Source organism: Pristis pectinata, chromosome 26, assembly GCF_009764475.1.
Source record: "Pristis pectinata isolate sPriPec2 chromosome 26, sPriPec2.1.pri, whole genome shotgun sequence".
Taxonomy (NCBI): Eukaryota; Metazoa; Chordata; class Chondrichthyes; order Rhinopristiformes; family Pristidae; genus Pristis; species Pristis pectinata.
In genome coordinates, this window is record NC_067430.1 from 24,717,571 (window position 1) to 24,743,908 (window position 26,338).

The 26,338-nt window shown below is 45.5% G+C and overlaps 1 protein-coding gene across 1 annotated transcript in view; it reads left to right on the forward strand.

Annotated features, from left to right (window-relative positions):
• Window positions 1-26,338, forward strand: part of casz1 (castor zinc finger 1) — a gene marked incomplete at its 5' end in the record, with an annotated part of 111,256 nt that overhangs the window by 6,605 nt on the left and 78,313 nt on the right. The window contains 5 exons of the mRNA XM_052039503.1: window positions 2,961-3,774; window positions 6,924-7,010; window positions 10,012-10,053; window positions 12,809-12,844; window positions 16,861-16,932. Of these exons, the coding sequence (XP_051895463.1) occupies window positions 2,961-3,774; window positions 6,924-7,010; window positions 10,012-10,053; window positions 12,809-12,844; window positions 16,861-16,932 (1,051 nt within the window). The remainder of the gene's footprint in view (window positions 1-2,960; window positions 3,775-6,923; window positions 7,011-10,011; window positions 10,054-12,808; window positions 12,845-16,860; window positions 16,933-26,338) is intronic.

Genomic DNA, 26,338 nt, shown 5'->3' on the forward strand with positions numbered 1-26,338 from the left:
AAAGAAATTTCCCTCATTCTGCGCAATAAAATCGTAGCCGCTTCACCAGTGAACAAAACCACTTATGAAGTCCACTTGTGCTCATGGCTCTGGGATTGTCTTGGAATTTCCATGAATTAAGGATTAATCTCCAGGTTTACCCAGAAGAAAAATCATTGGTGCTTTAAAAAGACACAGTGTGTATTTTCTTTCATTTTGCTGAACACTTGTCCTAGTGGATTATAAAAACGTTGGAGGTCGTGAGAGGACAAAAACATGGACATGCTGACCAGACAGCCATGTCACGATATTGGTAGAGGGTGTCTATCTAGTCTAGGTGACCCTAGTTAGGTATCACATACACACGAAGCACAGTCCATAGCTGGGCACCTGTAAATACCCCAGGCTTTGGGAGACGCTGTGGAGGTGGAGAGCAGCTATATAGGACCCTGGTCAGACTACACTTGGAGTACTGGTTCTGGTCACCTCACTACAGGAAGGATGCGGAAGCCACAGAAAGGGTGCAGAGGAGATTTACATGGATATTGACTGGATTGGGGAGCACGCCTTATGAAAACAGGTTGAGTGAACTCGGCTTTTTCTCCTTGGAGCGACGGAGGATGAGAGGTGACCTGATAGAGGTGTATGAGATGATGAGAGGCATTGATTGTGTAGATAGTCAGAGGCTTTTTCCCAGGGCTGAAATGGTTGCCACAAGAGGACACAGGTTTAAGGTGCTGGGGAGTAGGTATAGAGGAGATGTCAGGGGTAAGTTTTTTACTCAGAGTGTGGTGAGTGCGTGGAATGTGCTGCCGGCAACGGTGGTGGAGGCGGATACGATAGGGTCTTTCAAGAGACTGTTGGATAGGTACATGGATCTTAGTGAAATAGAGGGCTATGGGTAAGCCTAGTAATTTCTAAGGTAGGGACATGTTCGGCACATGTGGGCCGAAGGGTCTGAATTGTGCTGTAGGTTTTCTAAGTTTTCTATGATTACTTCTACTGGTTGGCAAGTCTAGAATTAGGAGGCACAGCCAAATAAAGAAGAGCCAGTCCTTTCAGGAGCAAGGGTCTATTCATTAATAGTGATGGAGCTTCTTCTGTGAATGGCAAGAGCTGCTAGACTAATTGTTTATTGAAACCTGAGACCAATGTTAACCAAAGTTATAACGGAAGTGCAGGAAAGGAAAATAAGATAAGATATCTTTATTAGTCACATGTACATCAAAACACACAGTGAAATGCATCTTTTGTGTAGAGTGTTCTGGAGGTAGCCCACGAGTGTCGCCACGCTTCCGGCGCCAACACAGCATGCCCACAACTTCCTAACCTGTACGTCTTTGGAATGTGGGAGGAAACCGGAGCACCCGGAGGAAACCCACGCAGACACAGGAAGAACGTACAAACTCCTTACAGACGGTGGCTGGAATTGAACCCAGGTCGCTGGTGCTGTAATAGCATTACGCTAACCGCTACACTACCATGCCTGCCCAGGTGTGCATAGTTCAGAGCAGCCATGATCATGTGGAATGGGAGAGTAGGCTTCAGCAGGCTGAATGGCCTCTTCCTGTTCTGAAGTGCCAGCAGTGATTATAAGGGATGGTGAAATGAAACTGCTCTCCGAAAAAAGCCTCTCAACCCAGCCAGCCCAATTTTTGCTAAATTGGTAAATTGGTTCATTATTGTGACAGGTACTGAGGTGCAGTGAAAAGCTTTGTTTTGCATGCCATCCATACAGATAATTTCATTATAACAGCACACTGAGGTAGTACAAGACAGAATGCAGAATAAAGTGTCGTAGCTACAGAGGAAGTGCAGTGCAGGCAGACAATAAGGTGCAAAGGCCATGACGAGGTGGATTGTGAGGTCAAGAGTCCACGTTATCATACTATCGCACTGTTCACTTATAACAATGGGATAGAAGCTGTCCTTGAGCCTAGTGGCAGGTGCTTTCAGGCATTTGTATCTTCTGCCCGATGGGAGGTGGGATGTCTGGGGTGGGTGAGGATCTTTGATTATGTTGGCCGTTTAACTAACTTTTTATTATAAGATATCTTTATTAGTCACATATACATCAAAACACACAGTGAAATGCATCCTTTGCATCGGGTGTTCTGGGGGGCAGCCCGCAAGTGTCGCCACGCTTCCGGCGCCAACATAGCACGCCCACAGCTTCCTAACCCGTACGTCTTTGGAATGTGGGAGGAAACCAGAGTACCCAGAGGAAGCACATGCAGACACGGGCAGAATGTACAAGCTCCTTACAGACAGCGGCTGGAATTGAATCCGGGTCGCTGGCACTGCAAAGCGTTACCTAACCGTTACACTACCGTGCCTGCCTTTCAGAATGGCAAAGCATTTCCTGCCCACTCTGAGGTAGAAGGTAGAGGGAAGGCTCCTTCTTGACGTGCTGCAGTCCTTGTGGTGATGGGGCTCCCACTGTGCTCTCCGGCAGGAAGTTCCAGGATCCCAATGAATGAAGAACCAGCAATCAGGATGGCGAGCTCGCACAGAAACCAAAAGGCACCGTCCTGAAAAAAAACCCAAGTAGCCTTACACACTCGCAAAACAAAACTGGAAACCAAATAATTCCACTGCATTATGAGTCAGAGGAGGAGTTATTAGAAAAACAGAGAATGGAAACCCCCTCCACTGTCCATCACCCCTCAAAATGTGCTCTTATAAAACAAGTTAGTCAATAAAGACTAGACACCAAACAGAGGAGATGACTTTGTACATATTAAGTGGAGCTGTGAGTCAAGTACCTTTATGAAAACTTTGTTTAATGTACTGAGAAGCCATTGACTAGAACATTTAGTGAAATTGATTTTCTTGACATTGATGAACTCCCTTTATTTTGCCCCTATATTAATTACTTTTTACAAATTAATTTAGCAGTCGTAAAACTTAAGAGCTGTGCAGAATGTTCCTGAAATGTTTAACTCTTCGGTGTCCCCCACTTTCCTTCCCGCCGTCACCAGGGGAAACATCGACTCTCCACGACTATGCAGCATCGACGATGAATGAATTCCTGGGAATGTTCGGCTACGATGACCAGAACGTCAGGGATGAGCTGGCGAAGAAGATCAGCTTCGACAAGTTGAACGCCGCTACCTCAGAGACCTACCCTGGGGCTTCTCTGGGCGAGGATGTGCTGGCAAGGAGGGTTCATAACTCCAAGTACGAGGAGTGCATTCGGAAACTCAAGGCGGGGGAGCAGCTGCCCCGGCCGCTTCCCTCCGCCAAAGTCGAGGACACAGGCTCCAGAGCCCCACAGGGAAAAGAAGCCCTCCCACCGAGCGGCCAAGAGACTTCCCTCCGCCGTGATGCCAAGCCAACACCTGCTCCCGGCCTGCCCGGCGTTCTGGCCCAATCCCAAGGCCTTGCCCCTCGGGCGTCCAAGTATGACTATTTCATCCAGAAGCTGAAGACAGGCGAGAGCATCCGGCCCCAAAATGGCAACACCTACAAGAGGCCGTCCAAGTACGACCTGGAGAACGTCAAGTACCTGCATCTCTTCAGGCCGGGTGAGGGAGACCCCGACATGGGCGGCGCCATCGCCTTCAAGACTGGGAAGGTGGGACGCCCCTCCAAGTATGACGTCAAGAACATCCAGAAGCTAGCCATGGTGAAGGCCCCGACGAACACAGCAGCTGCCCCGCTCTCTGGATCCTCCTGTGCTCCAGGGACTGGCTCCGATTCGCCCGCTGCAGTCGGCTTCGGAGGTCCCGACCTCCTGAAGTCCAGCTTCTCCAGGACTGACTCCATCACAACTGGAACCGTCTCCACCGTCAAGTAAGATCTTTTATTCCTTTCTGTTCGCTGATCGGATTTGAGCCAAGTTCTGGGGTTTGCACGAAAGGGATGGTTCTGAGCTCTGTTGCACTTCGGAGTTGGAGGGGGGTCACCCTCCTCGTCGGTCCTTTCTGTTTAAATCTAATCTGATAAGGAGTCAACAATTCACATCGCCTCGGTTACTGAGTGCAGGGAGTCTCCCAGTCACATGGATGAGTGGTGCAATTAGTGTCGGGCCATTGAAGGGGAGAAGCAGAAGTTCTTGAGAGAAAAGAGTGCAGAGGAGATTTACGAGGATGTTGCCGGGATTTGAGGGACCAAGTTATGAAGAGAGGTTGAGCAGGTTGGGACTTTTTTCGTTGGAGTGTAGGAGAACGAGGGGTGATCTTACAGAGGTGTATCAGATCATAAGGGACATAGGGTGAAACGCACACAAATGCTGGAGGAACTCCTTCATTGGAGTCCTAATGAAGGGTCTCGACCTGAAATATCGACTGTTTATTTCCCTCCATAGATGCTGCCTGACCTACTGAGTTCATCCAGCATTTTGTGTGCATTGTTCCAGATTTCTAGCATCTGCAGTCTCTACTGTGTCATAGATAGGGTGAATGCACCGTCTTTTTCTCAGGGTTGGAAAACCCTGTTCGAGCGCACAAGTTTAGGGTGAGAGGGGAGAGATTTAATAGGAACCTGAGGTGCAACTTTTTCACCCAGAGGGTGGTCAATATGTGGAACGAGCTGCCAAAGGAAGTGGTTGAGGCAGGTACATTAACAACATTTAAAAGATACTTGGACAGGGACAGGGTTAGGAAAGGTTTAGAGGGATGTGGGCCAAACGCGGGCAAATGGGACTCGCTTAGATGGGAATCTTGGTCGGCATGGAGCAGTTGGGCCGAAGGGCCTGTTTCCGTGCGGTATGGCTCTATGACTCTAATGGGAACTAGGGTGAGATGAAAGAAAGACAAGCTTGCATTTTTGTAGCGACCTTCATGTCCTAAGGATGTTCCAAATTACTTAACAACCCATGAAGTTAGGTCATTGTGTAATGAGGGAAATGCAGCTACCAATCTGCACACAGCAAGATCTCACAAACAGCAACATGATAGAGACCAGACTGTTTTGCTGATATTGATTGAGAGGTAGGTATTGAGCAGGACACTGCTCTTCTTTGAAATAGTCCCACCTACATAGATCAAGTGGACAGTCAGAGACCTTTTCCCCAGGGTGAAAATGGCTAAAACGAGGGGGCATAATTTTAAGGTGATTTGAGGAAGGTATAAGGGGGATGTCAGGGGTAAGTTTTTTACACAGAGAGTGGTGGGTGCATGGAACGCACTGCCGGCAGAGGTTGTGGGGGCAGATACATTAGGGACATTTAAGAGACTCTTAGATAGACACATGAATGATAGAGAAATGGAGGGCTATGTGAAAGGGAAGGGTCAGATAGATCTTAGAGCAGGACAAAATGTCGGCACAACATCGTGGGCTGAAGGGCCTGTACTATGCTGTAGTGTTCTATGTATCCGAGAGGGCAGACAGTTTGACATTGCACCCAATGGATCTAAATTCTTTGGAGTTTAGAAAATTGAGAGATGATCTTGCTGAAACGTGTAAGATCCTGAAGGAAGGTGGCGGGGTAAGATGTCAAGATGTTTCCACTAGTGGAAGAATTTGGATTGAGGGGACATCGTTTCAAGGTTAGGAGGCAGTCATTTAAAACTGAGGTGAATGGGAACTTCTTCACCCTTTCAGGGTGGAACTGAAAGAGTGATAGCCCAGCAGCGCGTGTAGGGTGAAGCTAGAGCAAGGATGGACAGAACAACAAAGAAATGTGAAGTGGTAATCCAGAGCAGGGTGATTGGAAGAGGAGGGAGAAATGCAAAGAGGATGCGAACCTAGCAGGGTGAAGCAGAAACCATGCGCGTTAAATAGGGTTAGTGTAGATATTACAAGGGGTGGCATGAGCATAGCGGACCGAAGGGCCTGTTTGTGCACTGTGTGACTCTATGACTTTCTATGACTATGGCTTCCTTCTCACAGAGGGTGGTGGTTCTCTGGAATTCTCTGCCCTAGGTAGTTGTGGAAGCTAAATCAGAGAGGGCCTTTAAAGAGAAAGTAGATCCATTTTTTGGAAGATCGGGGAATTGAGGGCAATGGGGAACTGGCACAGTGGAGGTGAGGCCTGGGGCAGATCAGCAGTGATCACATTGAGAGGCAGGTCATGATGGAGGGGCCGAGTGGCCTACTCCTGCTCCTTACGTCCTTAATAGCTGGCACCACCAACAGTGTCACACTCCCTCAGTGCTACGCTGGGAGTATCGGCCCTGGTGTTCAACCCTCTGGAGGGGGACTTGAAACCACAGCCTTGTAATTCAAAGGACTGAGTGAGCCAGAGCTGATACTTTGGTGGGTCGTGGGAAGAGGCTCAAGTGGCGCATCAGTCAAGTGAGCTTTAAGAGCTGCCTTCATTGTCACTATTGTTGCTAGGACTTGAGGGCCTGAGTTATAGGGAAAGGTTGGTCAGGCTAGGACTTTATTCATTGGAGTGTAGGAGTCTGAGGGATGTCCTTATAGAGGTGTATAAAATCGGCAGGGGCATAGCTAGGGTGAATGCACATGGTTTTTTTCCAAGGGAAAGGGAATCAAAAACTAGAGGGCACAGGTTTAAGGTGAGAGGGGAAGATTTAAAAGGGACCTGAGGGGCGAGTTCTTCACACGGAGGGTGGTGCGTAGATGGAACGAGCTGCCAGAGGAAATGGTTTGGGCAGGTACAATAATAACATTTAAAAGACATTTGGACAGGTACATGGATAGGAAAGGTTTAGAGGGATATGGGCCAAGCACAGGCAAATGGGACTAACTTAGATGGGAAACTTGGTCAGCATTGAGGAGTTGGGCCGAAGGGCCTGCTTCCGTGCTGTATGACTCTATGACTCTAATATTAGATATCCAAAGAGAAAAAATGATTGCCGATATTTAAACTGAAAGGTGACATTTTGAGGTTGGGCCAATCAAATATGTTTTGGATGGCATCCTTTTGTTTGGTACTTTAGTGGAGGGGGGGAAGTTCAACTTAAAATCCGCATTGAAATAATGAGCGAGGAAATTATCACGAGAGTGCAAACTAACACCAACATCTGGGCTTCCAGCCATCCCGAGCCAGGGAGTCCGAACGTGACATTCTACAGCAGATTGGGAGAAACCAGTGCATTCGTCAGCAAGGACAGTAAACAAAGGTGTGGACTAATAATTTGTAGAACATCAGTGTGTATATGCGTCACTGTGCAAAATAATTTCAATCATATTGTATTCAAAATGAATGAGCCTATTATGTTGGAAATTGGTTTTCATCGCAAAGCACAGAGTCCATTTTATTTTAGGCTGTGCTCTGATTACATTAATAACGATCTTAACCTTTGCACACAGGCACATAGAGTCAGGTTGATCCTGCTGCACTCTCCATTTTCTCAGGTGCAGCTTTGCTTGCTGCATTTCTGTACAGTTCTGTTGATTATTCCATTAATGTCGGCATAGGAAATAAATAGGCTAAAAAAAAAACTGGGAATAGAAGAATGTTTCCCTTGCTACGGCACTCCATCCTCACATCCTCAAAGTTGCTTTACATCCACTTTTTGAGTGTATTTGCTGTCGTGGTGCAGGAAATGCAGCAGCCTAAGGTTGCAGAGCAAGATCCCAGGAACAGCAATGATCAGATAATCCATTCTGGTGATGTTAATTGAAGGATTGAAATTGGCCTGGACAGAACTCAGAATTTCCCCACCTCCTTTGAGGATCTCTGACATCCACCAGAGAAGGTTTTGATTTAATATCCCATCCAAAAAGGGAGCCAACGTTCCCTTAATGCTGTCACGGAACATCAGCCCAGATGTTGTGTCCGAGACTCTGGAGTTGGAGCTGTGGAAAGAGACATTTCCTGAGTCTCAACCTGCAAATTTAACTCGCTCATCTCTCCACCGGTGCTGCCTGACCTGCTGAGGATTTCTAGCACTCTCTGTTTTAGTTTCAGATTTTTGCTGAGTTTCACAGCGGGTTTCTGAAACAAAAAGGAAATGCTTAAACTGGGGAGTTCTGAGTTATATTCTGTGCCAGACTGCTGGCTTAAGTTGCTAAATTAAGAGAAGCTGACAGTTTGTGTTGAGGGGCAGTTTTACCTTGGCTGAGCTGTCTGTACCTGTCATTTCGATTGGGTCAGGCTTTAAACAACTATAACTTGTAGAATCACAGAACGGTTACAACATGGAAGTCGGCCATATGGCCTGTCAAGTTTGGGCTAGCTCTTTGTGAGAGCAATCCATCCCATCCACTCTCCATAGCCCTGCAGACTCTTCTTTCAGGTACCTATCCAGCTCTCTTTAGCACGCCACAATCAAATCTGCCTTCACCAGGAGCCCTTGGAGTATCTTCCATTCCAACCACCCGCTATGCACGAACTGCTTCCTGAAGTCAGTATTGATCAAATGCCAGTCACTTTCACTCTGTGTCTCTCATTCTTGATCCTTCTTCCCGTGGGAACAGTTACTCTGTCTAGACCACTCCAGGTTGTAACTGTCTTTGCAGATCCACTTGCAACCCCTCCTGGTCCAAGGAGAACAACCACAGCTTCTCAAACCTGGTCACATCTTACTCAAGCACTGACCACCTGGGGACAAGTTGCTCCCTCGTATGTCATACCATGAGCAGCCTTTGCACTACAGATGTTTCCCTCTACACTTTGCACTCAACATGTTACATTCTACATGCCTGCACTATACATGTCATGTTCTACATGCCTGCACTGTGCATGTTACATTCTACATGCCTGCACTATATGTTACATTCTACATGCATGCACTATACATGTTACATTCTACATGCATGCATTATACATGTTACATTCTACATACATGCACTGTACATGTTACATTCTATTTGCATGCACTATACATGTTACATTCTACATACCTGCACTATACATGTTACATTCTACATGCATGCATTATACATGTTACATTCTACATACATGCACTGTACATGTTACATTCTATTTGCATGCACTATACATGTTACATTCTACATACCTGCACTATACATGTTACATTCTACATACCTGCTCTATGCATGTTACATTCTACATGCTGCATGTCACATGTTGCACTGTAGGTGTTGCATCCTTCAGTTAGGATTCTTCATTGGACTGTACATTTCACGAGTTGTGCTTTACCCGACACTCGACTGGGTACACGCAGAACAAAAAACAAAAGCTTTGCACTCCATCACGGTACAGCTGAAAATAATAAACTAGCGACAGAGCTTCTGCCCCTGCTCCCCCAGCGGATCTGACCCACTCTACATGACGCACTCTGTGACGTACAACTACAGTGAGCTACAGAGTCGCAGAGTCACACAGCACAGAAACGGACCCTTCAGCCCACTATATTAATGCTGACCTTCCTGCTGATCTACACTAATCCCATCTTCCCACATGAGGACCGTATCCTTCTTGGCCTTGCCTGTTCAAATGCCTGTCTGAGTGTCTCTTAAACACAGTGATTGTATCTGATTCTACCACCTCCTCTGGCAGCGAGTTGCAGATAGCAACCACTCCATTCCCCTCAAATCCCCTTTAAACTCCTACCTCTCACTATAAACCTGTGCCTTCTTGCTTTTGATGCCACTACCATAGGAAAAAAATTCTGACTATCCTATCTATGCCTCTTGTAATTTTATATTCAGATAACCTCTCAGTTTCCTTCACTCCAGGGAAAACAAGCCCAGCCTATGTCTCCCCATAACTAAAGTCCTCCAATCCATGCATGAATCTCCCCTGCAACCACATCCTTCCAATAGCGTGGTGACCAGAACTTCACACAATGCTCTAAGTGTGGGCGAACCAGTGTTTTGCAAAGTTGCAGCATAACATCCCAACTTTTATATTCTCAGATGCATGAAGGCAAGCACGATTCTTCTTTAAGGAGAGGATCGGGTTTTTTCCAGGGTAGGGAATGCTTTTTCTGTCTGTTTTACGTGAGGGTTCAAGCCCTTGCAGAAATGCAGCAGCCGAAAGATAGGCTAAATGAAAAAGTTGCTTTCATCTTTTCCTAAATGAGTACTTCTGCCCTTCATTATTTTCCATGTGTGGCACCTTACTGAGCTCACTGTCAAGTTATCCTGCATTAACTGACCAACAGATGTGCAAAGCAAAAGTGTTATTAACGTAATTTTACATTTCTCACACAGCCGACTTTCCAAAGGGGACCCGTTGGTGGATGACTCTGTTGGGTATGTATTTTACTTTCTTTACCTATTTCACCCAGAAGTCCTACAGCTTTAGCAGTAATTGTTTAAGGAATTGAGTCCTTCAAAGTGTTCATGACCTTTCCTAACAGCGGTCCATTACTGTAATTGCATTTTACGATTGTAGCAATTCAGCTTAAGAAAAATTATTGTAATGAGTTTAACTCTTCAACTAATCACTGTCCTTTTTAGCTTTAAAAAACGTGCAAGGGTATATTTTTTTTCAGCTATTATTTTTGAAAATGTGGGCAGGTTTAATATGAAGGTCCAGAAGGCATATATTTGGACACCTCGTCTGCCTCATTGACATTGAGTTAGGACTTTACCCTTCATGTTCCTGAATCTGTATACAGTTCCTTTTTGGTTATCAGCTCGCATATTTGATTTATAATTTCCAAAGAAACTACATTGCCAACTCTGCAGTTGGTTTCAATGTAAAATAATTATTATTGCATTTTATACTATGAATAGACAAGAGAGATTTATTGCTTCAAAGGAATAGAATAAGATATGGTTTATACACCTTGAATTAAGTGTAAGGCATCTGCAGAAGGCTCTCTGTCCAAAATGTTCTCACACACTCCTTTTCAATTGAATTTCCAACCCTGCAATTGTCACTTTGAGAAGGTGAGCCTTCAGCCTGTATAAAAGAAGTGATGCTTCACTGCAGGGTAGAGATGACTTGGGCCATAACGTCCTGGACATGTTACAGAGCGAGGTCACAGCCTCGGGTGAGGCGCTGCATCCCAAGGCCCTGATCTCTAGGGACACTTGCCCCAGTGCCAGTTGTACCAGTCAGAGGGTCCTGGGTACATGTTGCAGTGTGGCACAGTGATGCAGATAGGAGAGGCACTGCCCAACAGCTCAAGGAGACCCAGGATCAGCCCTGGCTTCGAGTGCTGTCCATGCTGAGTTTGTATGTTCTCCCTGTGACTGCATGGACTTCACTGAGTCATAGAATTATACAGCACAGAAAAAGGCCCTTTGGCCCAATTCTTCAAGCTAACCAAGGTGTCTTCCTGAGCTAGTCCCATTTGCCTGCATTTGGCCCATATCCCTCTAAACATTTCCTATCCATGTACCTGTCTAACTGTCTTTTAAACATTGTAAATATTCCTGCCGCTGTGCTTCCTCTGGGAGTTGCTCTGGTGAATGGTGAGTGGACAATGGGTGGCTGTTCCTTTCAGTGGAGGCTTCAAGGACTAAAGTTCGCAGGTATAAAATAAAGGGTGTCACAGTGGCGCAGCCAGTAGAGCCGCTGCCTCACAGCACTGGAGACCTGGGTTCAATCCTGACCTCTGGTGCTGTCTGCGTGGAGTCTCCACGCTCGTCCTGTGACCAAGTGGGTTTCCCCCCAAGGTGCTCCGGATTCCTCCCACATCCCAAAGACGTGCGGGTTGGTGGGTTAATTGGCTGCTGCAAATTGCCGCTTGTGTGTAGGTGAGGGGTAAAATCTGGCGGGAGTTGATGGGAGTGTGGCGGGAATGTAAAACAAAATTGAGATTAATGTAGGATTGGATTGGTGTGGGCCAAAGGGTCAGTTCTGTTTCTGTGATTAACTGGGTACTCAGTGGGCCCAGTGGGTTCAATGGTCCATCCCGTGGGAGGAAAGGAAGGTCAGCAAGATGCTAGAGGAACTCAGCAGGTCAGGCAGCATCTTCCCCTCCCCACCTCTTTCAGCCTTTCACAGGGACCACTCTCTCTGCGACTCCCTAGTTCATTCCTCCCTCCCCCCTCATCCCACTCCCACCCCGAGGACTTTCCACTGCCCCTGCCATAGGTGCAACACCTGCCCCTGCACCACCTCCATCTAGGGACCCAAACAATCCTTTTAGGTGAGGCAGAGATTCACCTGTACCTCCCTTAATATCATCTACTGCTCCAAGTGTGGCCTCCTCGACATTGGCGAGACCAAACGCAGACTAGATGACCGTTTCGTAGAACCTCAGCGCTCTGTCCGTAACCGGCAATTTGCATCTCCCCATTGCCAGTCACTTCAACTCCCCCTCCCACTCCTCGGCCTCCTCCACTGCTGGAAGAAATCCAAACACAAACCGGGGGAAAAATTTCCATGGATGCCGAGCATCTTGTTGTCTTTTCATCTAGATTCCAGCATCTGCAGTCCTTTGTTTCTCGAAAGAAAAATCAGGCAGTTTTCCCATTCCCAATTGCCCTGATCCCCTTTCCTGATTCCTTGCTGTACCTCAGATAAGGACACCATTGGTCCTGTTCCTCTTGAGCAGCCTGGCTCCACCATCAGAAAGACAGCCATTGCATCCAGCCCCAGAGGGTTGATCCAGCCTGTGGGAAATGGACCCAATCAAGAATGAGTGAGTGACGGGATTGCTGAAGCCACTATCCTAAACTTCCTTATGAGTTCCAGAAGCGGGAGATTATGGAATGATACCTCATGATGGAGGCCATTTGGCCCATTATGTCTCTTTGAAAGGACTATCCCGTTAGTCATACAGTGACTGCCACCACCACATGCACTTTCCCTTAATCCAGCTCCCGATTATCAGCTCTGCTTCCCCCATTGTGAGAAAAGAATTCCCAATCCCCCTCAGGATCTTTTGCCAGTCACTTTGGATCTGTGGCCCTGTCTGACCCTGTCGAAATGGGAGTCCTTTTTCTAGGAATAGTGACTGGATTCAGAAAACCTGAGGAAAAGAAAGAGCAAAAGCAAAATAACATCAGCAAAGTTTGGAAGATTTATGTCCATGTATTTCTTTCCCCACAGAAGGCTGCCGAGTTCGAATGTGTCTGCAGTAAATCGGTGAGTGTCTCTAGGGGTGGGATGGGCCATTGGCTGGAAGGAAGTGGGGAGGGGAGGGAGAAGTGGTGGTGGGGTTATCATTCTGTGAACAACTCAGGCAGTAAATGTAGACCCATCTTCTTTAGGGCAGAAGAAATAAGGGGAGAGATTCCCTTTTAGGTTAATTTGTCTTGAGGGAGAAATGTGGTGATGGGACTTGGAATTGTGATATCCCACTGGGACAGAGTTAGTCGTTTTGGATGGATTCCACACAAAAGGAACAGCTTGCAATTTTCTAGCACTTCCCGGCATGTCCCACTGTATTTCATATCCAAAAGCAAAAAGCTGCAGATGCTGGAAATCTGAAATTAAAGCATAAAATACCAGGGATACTCATCAGATCAGGCAGCACCTGTAGTGAGAGAAGCAGAAACAACACTTCAGATCAGCTACCCTTCATCAGAACTTTGGAGCCAGTTCAGTAGTTTTGAAATGCAGTCAGCCTTGTTTTGAAGATAAATTTGGCATCCAGTTTGCACACAGCAATATCTCACAAAATACACACATGTTAGATACACGTGTAACTGGTAGACTTGGTCAGGACAGAATGCCAACTGCCCAGGATCCTGTCCAACAGGATGTCAATTATGTGTGTCACAGGAGCAGGGAGAGACGAGGATTGGAGAGAGGGGTGGAAAAGGGGGTGCAGAATAGTGGGTTGGCAGTGGGCCTGAGACAGGCTGAGGTAGGTAAACATAGTTGTGATCATGAAGAGTCAGGAGAGCTCTCCAGCTCCTCCAGAGAGGGCTTCCAATAAAGGATTTAATTAAGACCTCGTCGGCTGGGAGAAAGGTTGACTGGCATCTCCATGCCACCTTCCACGATGTCATGGAGGTTACGAGTTTTTCGAGAAGGTTTCCAAAAAAGCAGATGAAGGAAAGGCTGTGGATGTTGTCTACATGGACTTTAGTAAAGCCTTTGACAAGGTCCCACATGGGAGGTTAGTTCAGAAGGTTCAGACACTAGGTATCCATGGAGACGCTGTAAACTGGATTCGAAATTGGCTGTGTGGGAAAAGACAGAGAGTGGTAGCGGATGATTGTTTCTCAGACTGGAGGCCTGTGACTAGTGGTGTGCCTCAGGGATCTGTGCTGGGACCATTGTTGTTTGTTGCCTATATCAATGATCTAGATGATAATGTGGTAAATTGGATCAGCAAGTTTGCTGATGACACTAAGATTGGAGGCATTGTGGACAGCGAGGAGGGCTTTCAAAGCTGCCAGAGGGATCTGGACCAACTGGAAAATGGGCCAGGAAATGGCAGATGGAATTTAATGCAGACAAGTGTGAGGTGTTGCATTTTCAAAGGACAAATCAAGGTAGGACATAAACAATAAATGGTAGGGCACTGAGGAGTGCGGAGGAACAAAGGGATCTGGGAGTTCAGATACATAATTCCCTGAAAGTGGCGTCACAGGTAGACAGGGTTGGAAAGAAGGCTTTTGGCATCCTGGCATTCATAAATCAAACTATTGAGTATAGGAGTTGGGATGTTACGGTGAGGTTGTATAAGACATTGGTGAGGCCAAATTTGGAGTATTGTGTGCAGTTCTGGTCACCTAACTATAGGAAGGATATCAGTAAGATTGAAAGAGTGCAGAGGAGATTTACTAGAATGTCGCCGGGTCTTCAAGAGTTGAATTACAGGGAAAGATTGAACAGGTTAGGACTTTATTCCTTGGAGCGCAGAAGAAAGAGGGGAGATTTGATAGAGGTTTACAAAATTATGAGGGGTATAGACAGAGTAAATGTGAGTAGGCTCTTTCCACCTAGATTAGGAGAGATAAGTACTAGAGGACATGGCTTTAGGGTGAAAGGGGAAAGATTTAGGGGGAATGTTAGGGGGAACTTCTTCACTCAGAGAGCTGCCATCTGACATGGTAAATGCAGGCTCACTCTTAAGTTTTAAGAATAAATTGGATAGATACATGGATGGGGGAGGTCTGGAGGGTTATGGACTGGGTGCACATCAGTGGGACTAGCGGAATAAAGTTTCAGCACAGATTAGAAGGGCCGAATGGCCTGTTTTCTGTGTTGTAGTATTCTATGGTTCTATGGTCCCAGAACACTTTACAGACAATCGAGCATTTCCAAAATGTAGTTGTTGCAGTAACATATAAAATACAACAGCCAATTTTCACAGAACAGGCTCCCACAAACAGCCATGTGATAATCACTATATAATTTGTTTTTGTGAAGTTGATTAGGTGAAGCTGCTGGCGAGAACTTTCTTGTTCTTCTTCAATATATTCAATGGAATATTGAACCCACAACCTTCTGACTCAGAGTCAAGAGCACATCCTACACAGTCACAGCTAACACCCAAAGGTCATCGACAAATCCTGTGTGGTATCAGCCTCTGAGTGACCAGTTGGTTAAGGCACCAGGGCTCTAACTTGATCAGAAACTAATTATTTACTGGTAGTAGTGGTAAGAAGAGCTTCATCAGTCCCAGGAGAAAGTCATACACTGGACGTATCTCAGTGTGGAACACAGCCCAAAGGAGGGAGAGGGAATGATATATCCGAATTTTTTTTTATGAAATTAAAATATTTGAACACTTGTAGCTGGATTTTATATAAGTTATTGTTTGGTAATTCAAACAAAATCTTTTAAAACTGCAGAATATTTCCTCTGTGAGGTGCAGAAAACTTGGACACAGTTTTGGTATTGCTGTGTTAGAGAGCAAACCCCTTTCTGCCCCAGTCCCAACTGTGCAACTCAAAATGAATCAGTTTAAAACATTGTACCAGCAAGTGAGAATCTACATATGGTGAGAACTGAACGCAAAGCAAATTTGGAACACATAAAAGGGATACTTGCATTTATATAACATCTTTCACATTCCCTGAACATTCCAAAGTGATTACAGACAATTGCAAACTTTTTCTAGTGCAGTCGTAGTTATAATGTAAGCACTAAAGTACAGAAATATTATATAACAACCGCTCTTAAAGTATCAGATTTTACATTGTCTTCCTGCAATTTTAAAATGATGCAGTATTTAACATGGAAAGTTATGCCCTAATGTTTTTCTATTGCTGTTAGTTCCTTCACATCTACCCAAAACAATTCCAGACACTTTTCACTAACCAAATCAAACATCTGCAAGATACACATGTCACAGAGGTGAGGGACAATTACTGAAATGTACTAGCTCTGGTTTGATGGGTAGGGAAAGGGCCTGCTTATAAGTGCACCCAAGCTTATGTATACAGTATACATTAGCAGAGATGTACTAAAGATGCAAGTGCAATAGAGATGCATCTGTACTAAGTATGATGTATATTAAGTGCACGTGCAAGGTACCAGCAGAGATGGACGAGAGATGAATAAGTACTAGAGCCACTTATATGCTAAATGTGATGCGTATGTATGAAATAAACAAGGTACCAGAGGAGATGTACTAGAAATATATCTGCACACCAGATGTACCAGAGATAGATATGTCCTAGTGATGTCTCAGAAATGTACTAGAGATACACTAGAGATGAACAAGAGACATATATACACAGATGCATATGTACTAGAGGTGTACAAGATGTGTTAATACCAGAGTTGAACAAGATGAAGATGTACTAAGTTCTAGCGGAGATGTGCAGACATGCACATGCTTTGCTTTGACAGGTCTAGGGGGGATTACTTTAAGGTACACCTAAACATGTAAAACCCTTTAGTTCCAGCTTAATAGTAGTCTACAACATGGTTCTAACTTAGCTGAGGAGAGTTACCAAAGGGTTAAAATTTGATGTCAATTGTTTTCATAATCTTCCTGTTGTGAATCTATAATTAATGTGAAGTTTCAATACTTGGACATTAAAACATCTAGAAACTGTCACATAGACTGTGAGCCAAGAGGACAGGGCATGAAATAACCCATAATTCTCAGATGTGTTCTGGCAGGTTATATATTTATTATCAAATGCAAAACTAATTCAAATTTAATCTTTTATTTACTTTGTCTTCACAAAAACTAGGAATGGATTGTCCTCAGACAAGCCAGGTGCTCTCCCTGACGATGTAAATATTTACCAGAAGTACATTGCCAGGTATGCAAATTTTACTTTATTTTACATAGAAAAGCTTCTTATTAAGGAAGCTGAACCTGATTTCATTGTTCTGTGTTCACTGCATTTCAAAATTGCTTGGTAATTTACGGATGGTATACCCATCAAAGTATCCTGTCAGGAAGTGGAAGACTTGGTGATGCAGGATGTTTGAACACTGTCTCTTTGACTTCCGAGTTGAACCAGCCACATGTCACCTGACGCATGTCATAACTCCCACACAAGGGGATATAGTTGTCTGTTAAGCTAGTCCAAGCACAAAATTGTCCTCAAACCTTCTAATCTCTCAGCTAATAAGTATTAGTGGTTAGAAATGGAGGTACTAGTTACCAAGGGCGAGGATGACATAGAGAAATACAGCATTGAAATAGGCCCTTCAGCCCACTGAGTCCGTGCCGACCATCAACCATTCATCTGAGGGTGGGCATCTCCGGCTTTTCCTTCTTATTCAACCGATGGAACCATTCACCACCCAAGTTCTGTGACCAACAAGAAAGTTGAGTTTTGTCTGCCCAAACTTACCATCTCCCCTTCACTCTCATCTCAGTAAGGCTGCGAACGTTAACAAAACCATAGCTGTTCAGAGAGTGTCTCCTGAGTTCAGTTTATGGTGCACGTGGATGGCCATCTTCCCATTTGTTCAATAATGACTGATGGTCAACATCAGCTCAGCCTGCTGTTAAGTGTCTCTCACGACTTTTATCTCTATTGAAGGTATTGCACGCTCTTCCAAAGTCAAAATTATCTCCAGAAAGTGAAACGGGATAATGCTGCCATTCCCTAGGTCAGAGGATAGAGAGAAGAGCCCCCTGTTACTCCTGTGGATCCCCTGTTGTCTGGAGGGCTCTATGAGGGGGTAGGGGCAGGCGTTGGATTGGCCACAAACTTGGCTTGGGCAGAGTTCCAATTCCGTCATCGGTTGAGGAGGAACATTCCCAAGCTCTTTCCCGTTCTGCTGAGCACAGTGGGTGTCTTAGTCATAGAAACAAGGCAGCGAAGCCATCTCCTTGCCTTATTCTGATCAGGGAAGCAGAGGTAAGCAGTGATCCTAACACTGTAGTTTCCTCAACCCCAGATTATTCAGGGGCATCGAAACCTACTGGAATCTCCAAAATGCCCTAAAACTTCTTGCCAAGACTACTCTGACAGTACCCCGAAAACCTGCAACCTTATGGGGACACTGTCCCCCTGCAGGCTCCCTCCAAGTCACAAGCTACCCCAACTTGGAAATGTATCACCATTCTTCATCATATATCAGTCTAAATCCTGGAACCCTACCTAACTTTGTCAGAGAGTCTCTTACCAGAAGGCCCGCAGCGATTCAAGAAGGCAGCTCCCCAGCATCTTCTCATGGGCAACTAGGGATGGGCAATAAATGCTGGCTTTGCCTACATCCCAAAAAGAAGGGGCCAGCAGAACAACGTTAATTCCTACCTCCAGACCTGGAGCTCTGAGCTTCTTTGTGGCTTTAACTGGTTTGGCACCAGTCATTTATATTAACATCTAAATGTCATAGACACAGAGTCATACAGCACAGAAACAGGCCTTTCAGCCCATCGAGTCTGCAGTGACGGTTAAGCACCCAGTTGCATTAGTCCTACACTAATCAGAACGTAGAACAGTACGGAACAGGAACAGACCCTTCAACTCACAATGTCTGTCCTGACCATGATACCAATCCAAATTAATCCCAGTTGCCCACACATGCTCTATATTCCCTCCATTCGCTGCCTGTTCATGTGCCTGTCTAAATGTCTCTTAAATGTTGCTATCATATCTGCTTCCACCACTTCCCCTGGCAGTGCTACCACTCTCTCAACTCCCCCCAGATTGTCCTGCTCGTCTACACACATTGGGGGGTGGGGGGCAACTTACAGCGGCCAATTAACCCACCAAGCCGCACGTCTTTAGGATGTGGGAGAAAACCCATACAGTCACAGGGAGAACGTGCAAACTCCACACAGACGGCACCCGAGGTCAGGATTCTGTGACTCTGGAAGAGACGGGAGCAGGAGTAATCCAATCCAAGTTCACTCCACAACACAATAACATCATGGTTGCTCGTCAACCTTAACTCTGCTTTTCCACCCGTTCCCTAAATCCCTCATTCCTCTTGGTCCCTCAAACAATTGCCCGGTATCCAAAATGATTACTCCACGGTTAGTCGCATGCTGCTGCAAGGGTGAAGAGAGAAGGTTTGCTTCCCTGTCTCTGTGGATTGTGCAATTCACGGAAATGTTGCATTTTCATATCAGATCTGCCTGCTGTATTTATTTCAGGGTTAGGACCTTGCAGAGAGAGAAATGTGCTCTTGATGCAAATTTAACTAAATATTTGCAGTAAACAGAAACAGTAGCCTGCAAAAAATTCCAAAAGCTGATGCTATTTAGGACAGAGATTTAATTAAGGAATTTCTAACAAGGTCGCCCTTGCATCTGCCAAACCCTCTGTTTTGATATTCGCTCCGCATAATGCATAATATTTGTCTAAACATCCCCGCGTTAGCAGTCGAACTGGTGTGAGATAAGCAGGGATTCTGTTTCAACTTCCTCACTGAAAGCACTCAGACAGGGGGCAACTGTTGGCCCTGTGGATCTGATGTTGCAGGGTGTTTTCAGAGCCAGCCTTGAGAAGTGGCTTCTAATTTGATGAGGCATCTAAATGTCAAGACAGAAAAAAATTCCATCCCTTCCCCGAGATGATAGTATGCACTGTTTCCCTTTCTCTTCAAACTTAGTCAAGTAATTTTTTGCAACTTTATACAAGCAGATTTCAAAACAGATATCAAAATGCCTGTTTTGCAGTCATTTGAGATCTTCAGCAATCACTGTGTCATTACATCATTAATATTTAATTGTCAGAGAATATAATCAGCCAATTAGACTGATGCAGTGGAGATGAAATTGTCCAGAGGCCAATGCTATCATAAAACGAGAACTGTGTTTCATGTAGGTTTTTTTTAAAACCCGTTTAATGTGCCTGAAATACAGAAGCTCCTGTATTCAATTAGCTAAATGAACTCAGCAGCGCTCACACTAAAAAGCAACCACGGGATAATCTCCATTTTTAAAAAAAACTCTTAGTTCGCTTTTTCCTGTGGATTTTACTGACTTGGCAGATGGTACTGTTGGCAGCGTCAATCCAAATGTTTATTTGTGTATTTTTCATTATAATTGAAGGGGTTTTGACAATCATCATTGTCAGTACACAGTCACTCTGAGTGCACTAAGAGTGCATTTCCACCCTCTGCTCTCACATAACATTCTGGCAAGGAAATACAAGAAATGCTTCAATTTGATGGCAAAAGTACCAAGTGTAGAGGATAAACAAGCAATACCTTGCAAGTGTTGGTTTGAAATATTCATTACGTCAAGGTAAGAGGGCCCAGGATTGGAAATGGATACCGCAGCAGCTTCCGCTAGTTTTATTGTAACCTTAAACATGCCAGCTTAAGTTTAACCACTTGTAGTTGCTTACTGCTGGGTGTGGGAAGAATCCTTTGAAATTTGGGAATGGGAGAAGGATTGGAAGATGAATAAGTCGAGCGGGTTTGTGGGTTCAGATCATGGTGTATGGAGTCAAGTCAAGCCAAGCTTATTGTCATGTACGGTGAGGTACAGATACAGTGCAGCAGCATCACAAGCACATAGATTCAGACAACACACAGAACATAAAGTACACAAGACAGTGACAAAAAAGACCGTGCAAAACAAGACATTAGTGCAAAAAAACACAATCAAAAACAAGTCCACGGCAGTGCAAGAGGTGGTCCGTAGTGTTCCGTTGCTGAGGTAGGGTCAGGGTTGTGCAGGTTGGTTCAAGAACCTGATGGTTGTAGGAAAGTAGCTGTTCCTGAACCTGGTGGTGTGGGACTTCAGGCTTCCGTACCTCCTGCCCGATGGGAGCAGCGAGAAGAGGGCATGACCTGGATGGAGAGCGGAAGGAATAGGGCTCCTGGGTTACCAAGACCTGATACCCTTTGTAGCCTTGAGTTCGGGATCGGAAGTGGTGAGTGCAGACAGGGTTACCAGCCAGCTTCAGTTGTTCCTTCTGCCAGCCAGCTTTCACCAGTTAATCAGGGCTAATCATTCAAACCAGTGGCGAGCAGGTAATGACAGACATTTGGCAGGGAGATCAGAAAACTACAAACAGCAGAAAGACTGGCCAGGCAGGAAGAAAAGTGGCAAATGGAATTCAATTGGCAGAGGGCACACACGGCCTCTACACAATAGATGGTGGTGTACTGAGGGACAGAGGGCGCTTGAAGTATATGGCCATGAAGCCCTGTAGCTGATGGGACAGACGGATGGGATGCTTGCCTCTACTGGATGATGCACAGGGTTCAAGAGCAGGGAGGGTGAGTTAGACCACAGGAGGATGCTGTACACAGTTGGAGGCAACTCACTTTGAATTACGTTCTGTTGCAAGAATCCATCTGTGACCACCGGCAGCGTCGGAGGTTGGGCCCCTGTGAATAACGAACCACTGTCACTGGAGTGATTTTGTTCTTGGCACCTAGGCATTGAGGTTGCCTGTAACCAATGGACAATGATGAATAGTTAGCGCCAGCAAATTGCTGGAGTGCTTCTTTATCGGTGGAAGAACACATCCATTGAATGCATCTGTGCCAACATGCCATGGGGGTTAACTACAGGTACCTTACAGGAACAGGCTAAGCAGATAAGAAGCTAAGAAGTAGGAGTAGGGATGGATCTTGTGGCTTCTTGAGCCTTCTCTGCCATTCAATAAGGTAGTGTAGCGGTTAGCGTTACGCTATTACAGCGCCAGCGACCCGGGTTCAATTCCCACCGCTGTCTGTAAAGGAGTTTGTACGTTCTCCCCGTGGCTGCGTGGGTTTCCTCCGGGTGCTCCGGTTTCCTCCCACATTCCAAAGACGTACGGGTTGGGAAGTTGTAGGCATGCTATGTTGGCGCCGGAAGCGTGGCAACACTTGCAGGCTGCCCCCAGAACACTCTACACAAAAGATGCATTTCACTGTGTGTTTCGATGTACATGTGATGAATAAAGATACCTTATCTACCCAATCCCGATAATCCTTGATACCCCAGAAGCCCAAAACTTCTCTTCCTCAACCTTAAATATATACAGTGACAGAGGCCTCACTGCTTCCCAGAGCAGAGAACTCCAAAGATTTGTAACCCCCTGTGTGACAAGTGTTGCAATCTTAGTCCTAAATGGTTATCTCGTTGAACTGAGATTTTGATTCCTAGTCTTAGACTCTCTGGCCTGAGAACACTGCTCAGAACCAATCTTGTCAGTCATCAGAATCCCTCTCAATAAAATCGCCTCTCATTCTTCTAAGTGAGAGTATGGTGCACCCAACCCAACCCAGACATTTCAGGAATCAGTCCAACAAATCAAACAGGGCGGCACGGTAGCGTAGCGGTTAGCGCGACGCTATTACAGCGCCAGCGATCGGGGTTCGATTCCCATCGCTGTCTGTAAGGAGTTTGTACGTTCTCCCGTGTCCGCGTGGGTTTCCTCCGGGTGCTCCGGTTTCCTCCCACATTGCAAAGACGTACAGGTAGGTTAATTGGGTTTAAAATGGGCAGCGCGGACTCGTTGGGCCAGAAGGGCCTGTTACCACGCTGTAAATAAAATTTTAAAAAATAAAATTTTAAAAAATTTTTTAAAAAAGATCTCTGCTACACACTCTTTAGGCTAACTACATCCTTTGGTACAGAGACCAAAACCAAACACACGGTTCTCTGGAAACTAGACTGATGAATCCATTTACAAGACGCGACTGGATCCCACTGCCTCTGGGTTTCTGCTCTTACACCATTACTGTGAAACTTGTTCACACAGAGGGTGGTGAGGATGTGGAACGAGCTGCCAGAGGAAATAGTAGAGGCAGATACAATTAAAAGGTTTAAAGGACATTTGGACGAGTTCACGGATAGGAAGGGTCTGGAGGGATAAGAGCCAAACGCAGGCAAATGGGACTAGCTCAGACACGATGAGTTGGGCCAAAGGGCCTGTTTTCATGCTGTATAACTCTTTGACTCTAAAACTACCTCTCCCAGCTGAAAACATTTGGAAAACTTTTCGGTAGGCAGCGGTGTGATTTGCCTTTCATACTGAAGCAACAGTGCTAGGAACGGGAGCTCCCCTGTAGCTATGCCTTTCCTCGTACAGACAGTGATGTGTAGAGAACACATTGCACTTGAACACGGTCCAACAGCAGCAAGAGAGGCTTCACGGATCCATGTCAACAGATTTACTGATGATGCTCTTCAGTTCTGGAGCACAAGGAACACGCCAACGAAGCACTGGCATTGGATTTGTAAAAACTGTCAGCTACGTCCCTCCACTCCACCAACCAGTTTCCCAGATACACCCATAAACATTAATTTCCTGTTTTTACTTATTCTTTCAAACTACAAGTTCCAGATATGACAGTTTATGAATGATGCAGTAATTTGCCCTTGTTTGAGTCTTTATTGAGAAAACCAGATTAGTGGGGGACACGGGGAGAAGGGAGCAAATTGTTTTTTTAATAAAAATGCCAAATGTATTGCTGCCTAGGAGGGATTACTGCTTATGCAAAATGAATATTGTCATAAAAAAAGCAAAGTACAATAACAGCATTTAGTAAAAGGATTTAGGATTTAAATATGAAAATAAAGAGTTCTAAGGAAAGATCTAATCCGGCCTGTAGTGCTGTTAAAACAGAAAGGTTCTTTGAGGTGCCTGAAACAGAGGATTTGTAACTCCTGTCTCCTGCAGCTCTGAGAAGCCGGAGGGTTTGTAACCCTGGTTGCAAGGCAACTCTCTGAACAGTAAAAAAAAGAGTGGGGGATAATTTTTGGACTGGGGGACTTACTGAGGTTGGTGAGGTGGGAGGGGGAGAGGTAAATGTAAATACTTCCTTTGTGTGTACTGGTATGTTTTAGCCTTTTTTTTGCCAACAGAGCTGCCTCAGCCTGAGCAGGGTAACTAACCTAAGGCCATGCCTGGTGTGGTGACTCACTCCATGCAGGATCAGATCCCTACAAGGTGTCCTTCTCCCCCTTCCCTCTCGCTATAAGGGATTCCCGTTCTTCCCATTCCCTTCCATTTTGGCAGGTGAATGTTTGCCAGCACCCTCCAAACCAATGACCTGACTTGTACCACCAGACTTAAGGACAGCTTCTACCCCACTGTGATAAGACTATTGAACGGTTCCCCTATACAATGAGATGGGCTATGACCTCACGATCTATCTTGTTGTGACCTTGCACCTTATTGCACTGCACTTTCTCTGTAACTGTGACACTTTACTCTGTACTGTTATTCTTTTTACCTGTACTACCTCAATGCACTCTGTACTAACCCAATGTAACTGCACTGTGTAATGAATTGACCTGTATGATCGGTTTGTAAGACAAGCTTTCCACTGTACCTTGGTACAAGTGACAATAATAAACCAATACCAATACCTCGCTCACTCAAAGGGACGAGGGCTTCAGGGATCGAGGGAGGTCAGCTTCTATGGTTCCCCTACAAGTCACCACACCATCTCTCATTGTTGTCCGAATCCTGGAATTCCCTCTCCTTCACCACTCTGGGAGCACCATCACCCAAAGGACTGGAGTAGAATCATGGAGTCATAGACCTCCAGCATCGTCCATTCATCCACCTCATCCACACCCACCAGTGAGAACCCATCCATGTTACTCCCATCTTTCAGCACTTGGCCCACACCCTTCTACGCCTGGGTGATTTAAGTGCTCCTCTACAAACTTCTTAAATGCTTAAAGTAGTTCAGGAACTACCACTATCTTCTCAAGGGCAATTAAGGATGGGCAATAAATGCTGGCTTTGTCAGTGACGAGATAAGATTTCTTTATTAGTCACATATACATCGAAACACACAGTGAAATGCAGCTTTTGTGTAGAGTGTTCTGGGGGCAGCCCACAAGTGTCGCCACACTTCCGGCGCCAACATAGCATGCCCACAACTTCCTAACCCGTATGTCTTTGGAATGTGGGAGGAACCCGGGTCGCTGGCGCTGCAATAGTGTTACGCTAACCGCTATAGTGATGCCCCAATCTTATGAATGAACAATGAATCCATGAATTACAATTTCTCTTCTTTTGTCCTTTGTAACTCCATCACCGCACATTAAATGCTGTCAATCTACTGTCTCACAAAGGCCCTCGGGAAAGTTCTGTTTTTAATATTACAACATTCTGATTGCACCTCATCAGAAATTTGGCCCCATTTGCAGTAGGTTAAATTCTTTCCTGTCTTACTGGACCATGTGCAGCAGAGCCTTCTAGAGTATAGTGGCAACCTGACTCTATGGAGCCCCGTTCCCTCTCATCCTCGAATTCTGCACCCCTCCCCCCTTTCAGAACTATATGGAAAGGTGGTGAATTCAAATCCACTCTCAGAACCAACATATAAAGCTGGTGTGTAAGTGGTGAGTTTGAAAGCCCTCTCAGAGCCAAGGTGGTGAATTCGGCCTGTGAGTCTGCTTGGCAGATTCTCTCTCCAGTGCTGCAGCCTTCTTACACAGAGTGTTACAGCAAACCCCAACCCAATAGAAAAGTGTATCAGGAACCCTTTGAGTTGTGTTCTGAAACAGAAGTTACCAAAACAAAAAACAAAGTGCTGGAAATACTGTGAAGGGGAAGGGCAGGTTAACACTGCGGACATTTTCCTTTCTACAAAACAATCTTCACTTTTATGGATTTGCAAGTGGATATTGCCTCGTCCCCAGTTCATGCAATGGCCTCCTGTTGTGGGCGGGGGGGGGGGGGGGGGGGATTTTGCTGGAGGGGACGGGTTAGTTTTACAGCATTTGGCAGCTCGTCCTCTCTCCCCCCACGGCACCCACACCCAGCCCTGACTTGCTCGTCCCATCAGCTGGAAGCAAGTCCAAGGGCAGGAGGAGAGCTCAGCTCTTTCACTGCCGAGGCTTAAAGTGGTTCCAAGCTGGAGATATTAGCCAAATTGCTCAGTTAGCAGAGATGTTCTGCCCCATTATCTTACAGAAGAAGTAATCTCATTCATCTGGCACACTACCATTAGTTTACAAGTACAGCGATGAGGGAGGAGGCTTTCACTTTATGCTAGAACTGGCAGCAAATCAGAGGGGAGTACACGTGAGCGGACATTAGAGAACATGAACAGAGCATTTTAGATTCACAGACAGAATTAACAGCAGGTGCAATTCTGATGAAAATTGTAAACATGCATTTACAATATTTAAATAAGAATATATTCTGAGGATACTGCTGCCCTGCCTATCGTATCTCCATAGAACATAGAAGGAGGCTGGTTCAGCCCATTGAATTCATGCTGGCTCATGGAGCAAACCCATTTCCCACTAATTTTCCCTGTAACCTATTCTCCCCACCCTATTCCCATCAACTCCCC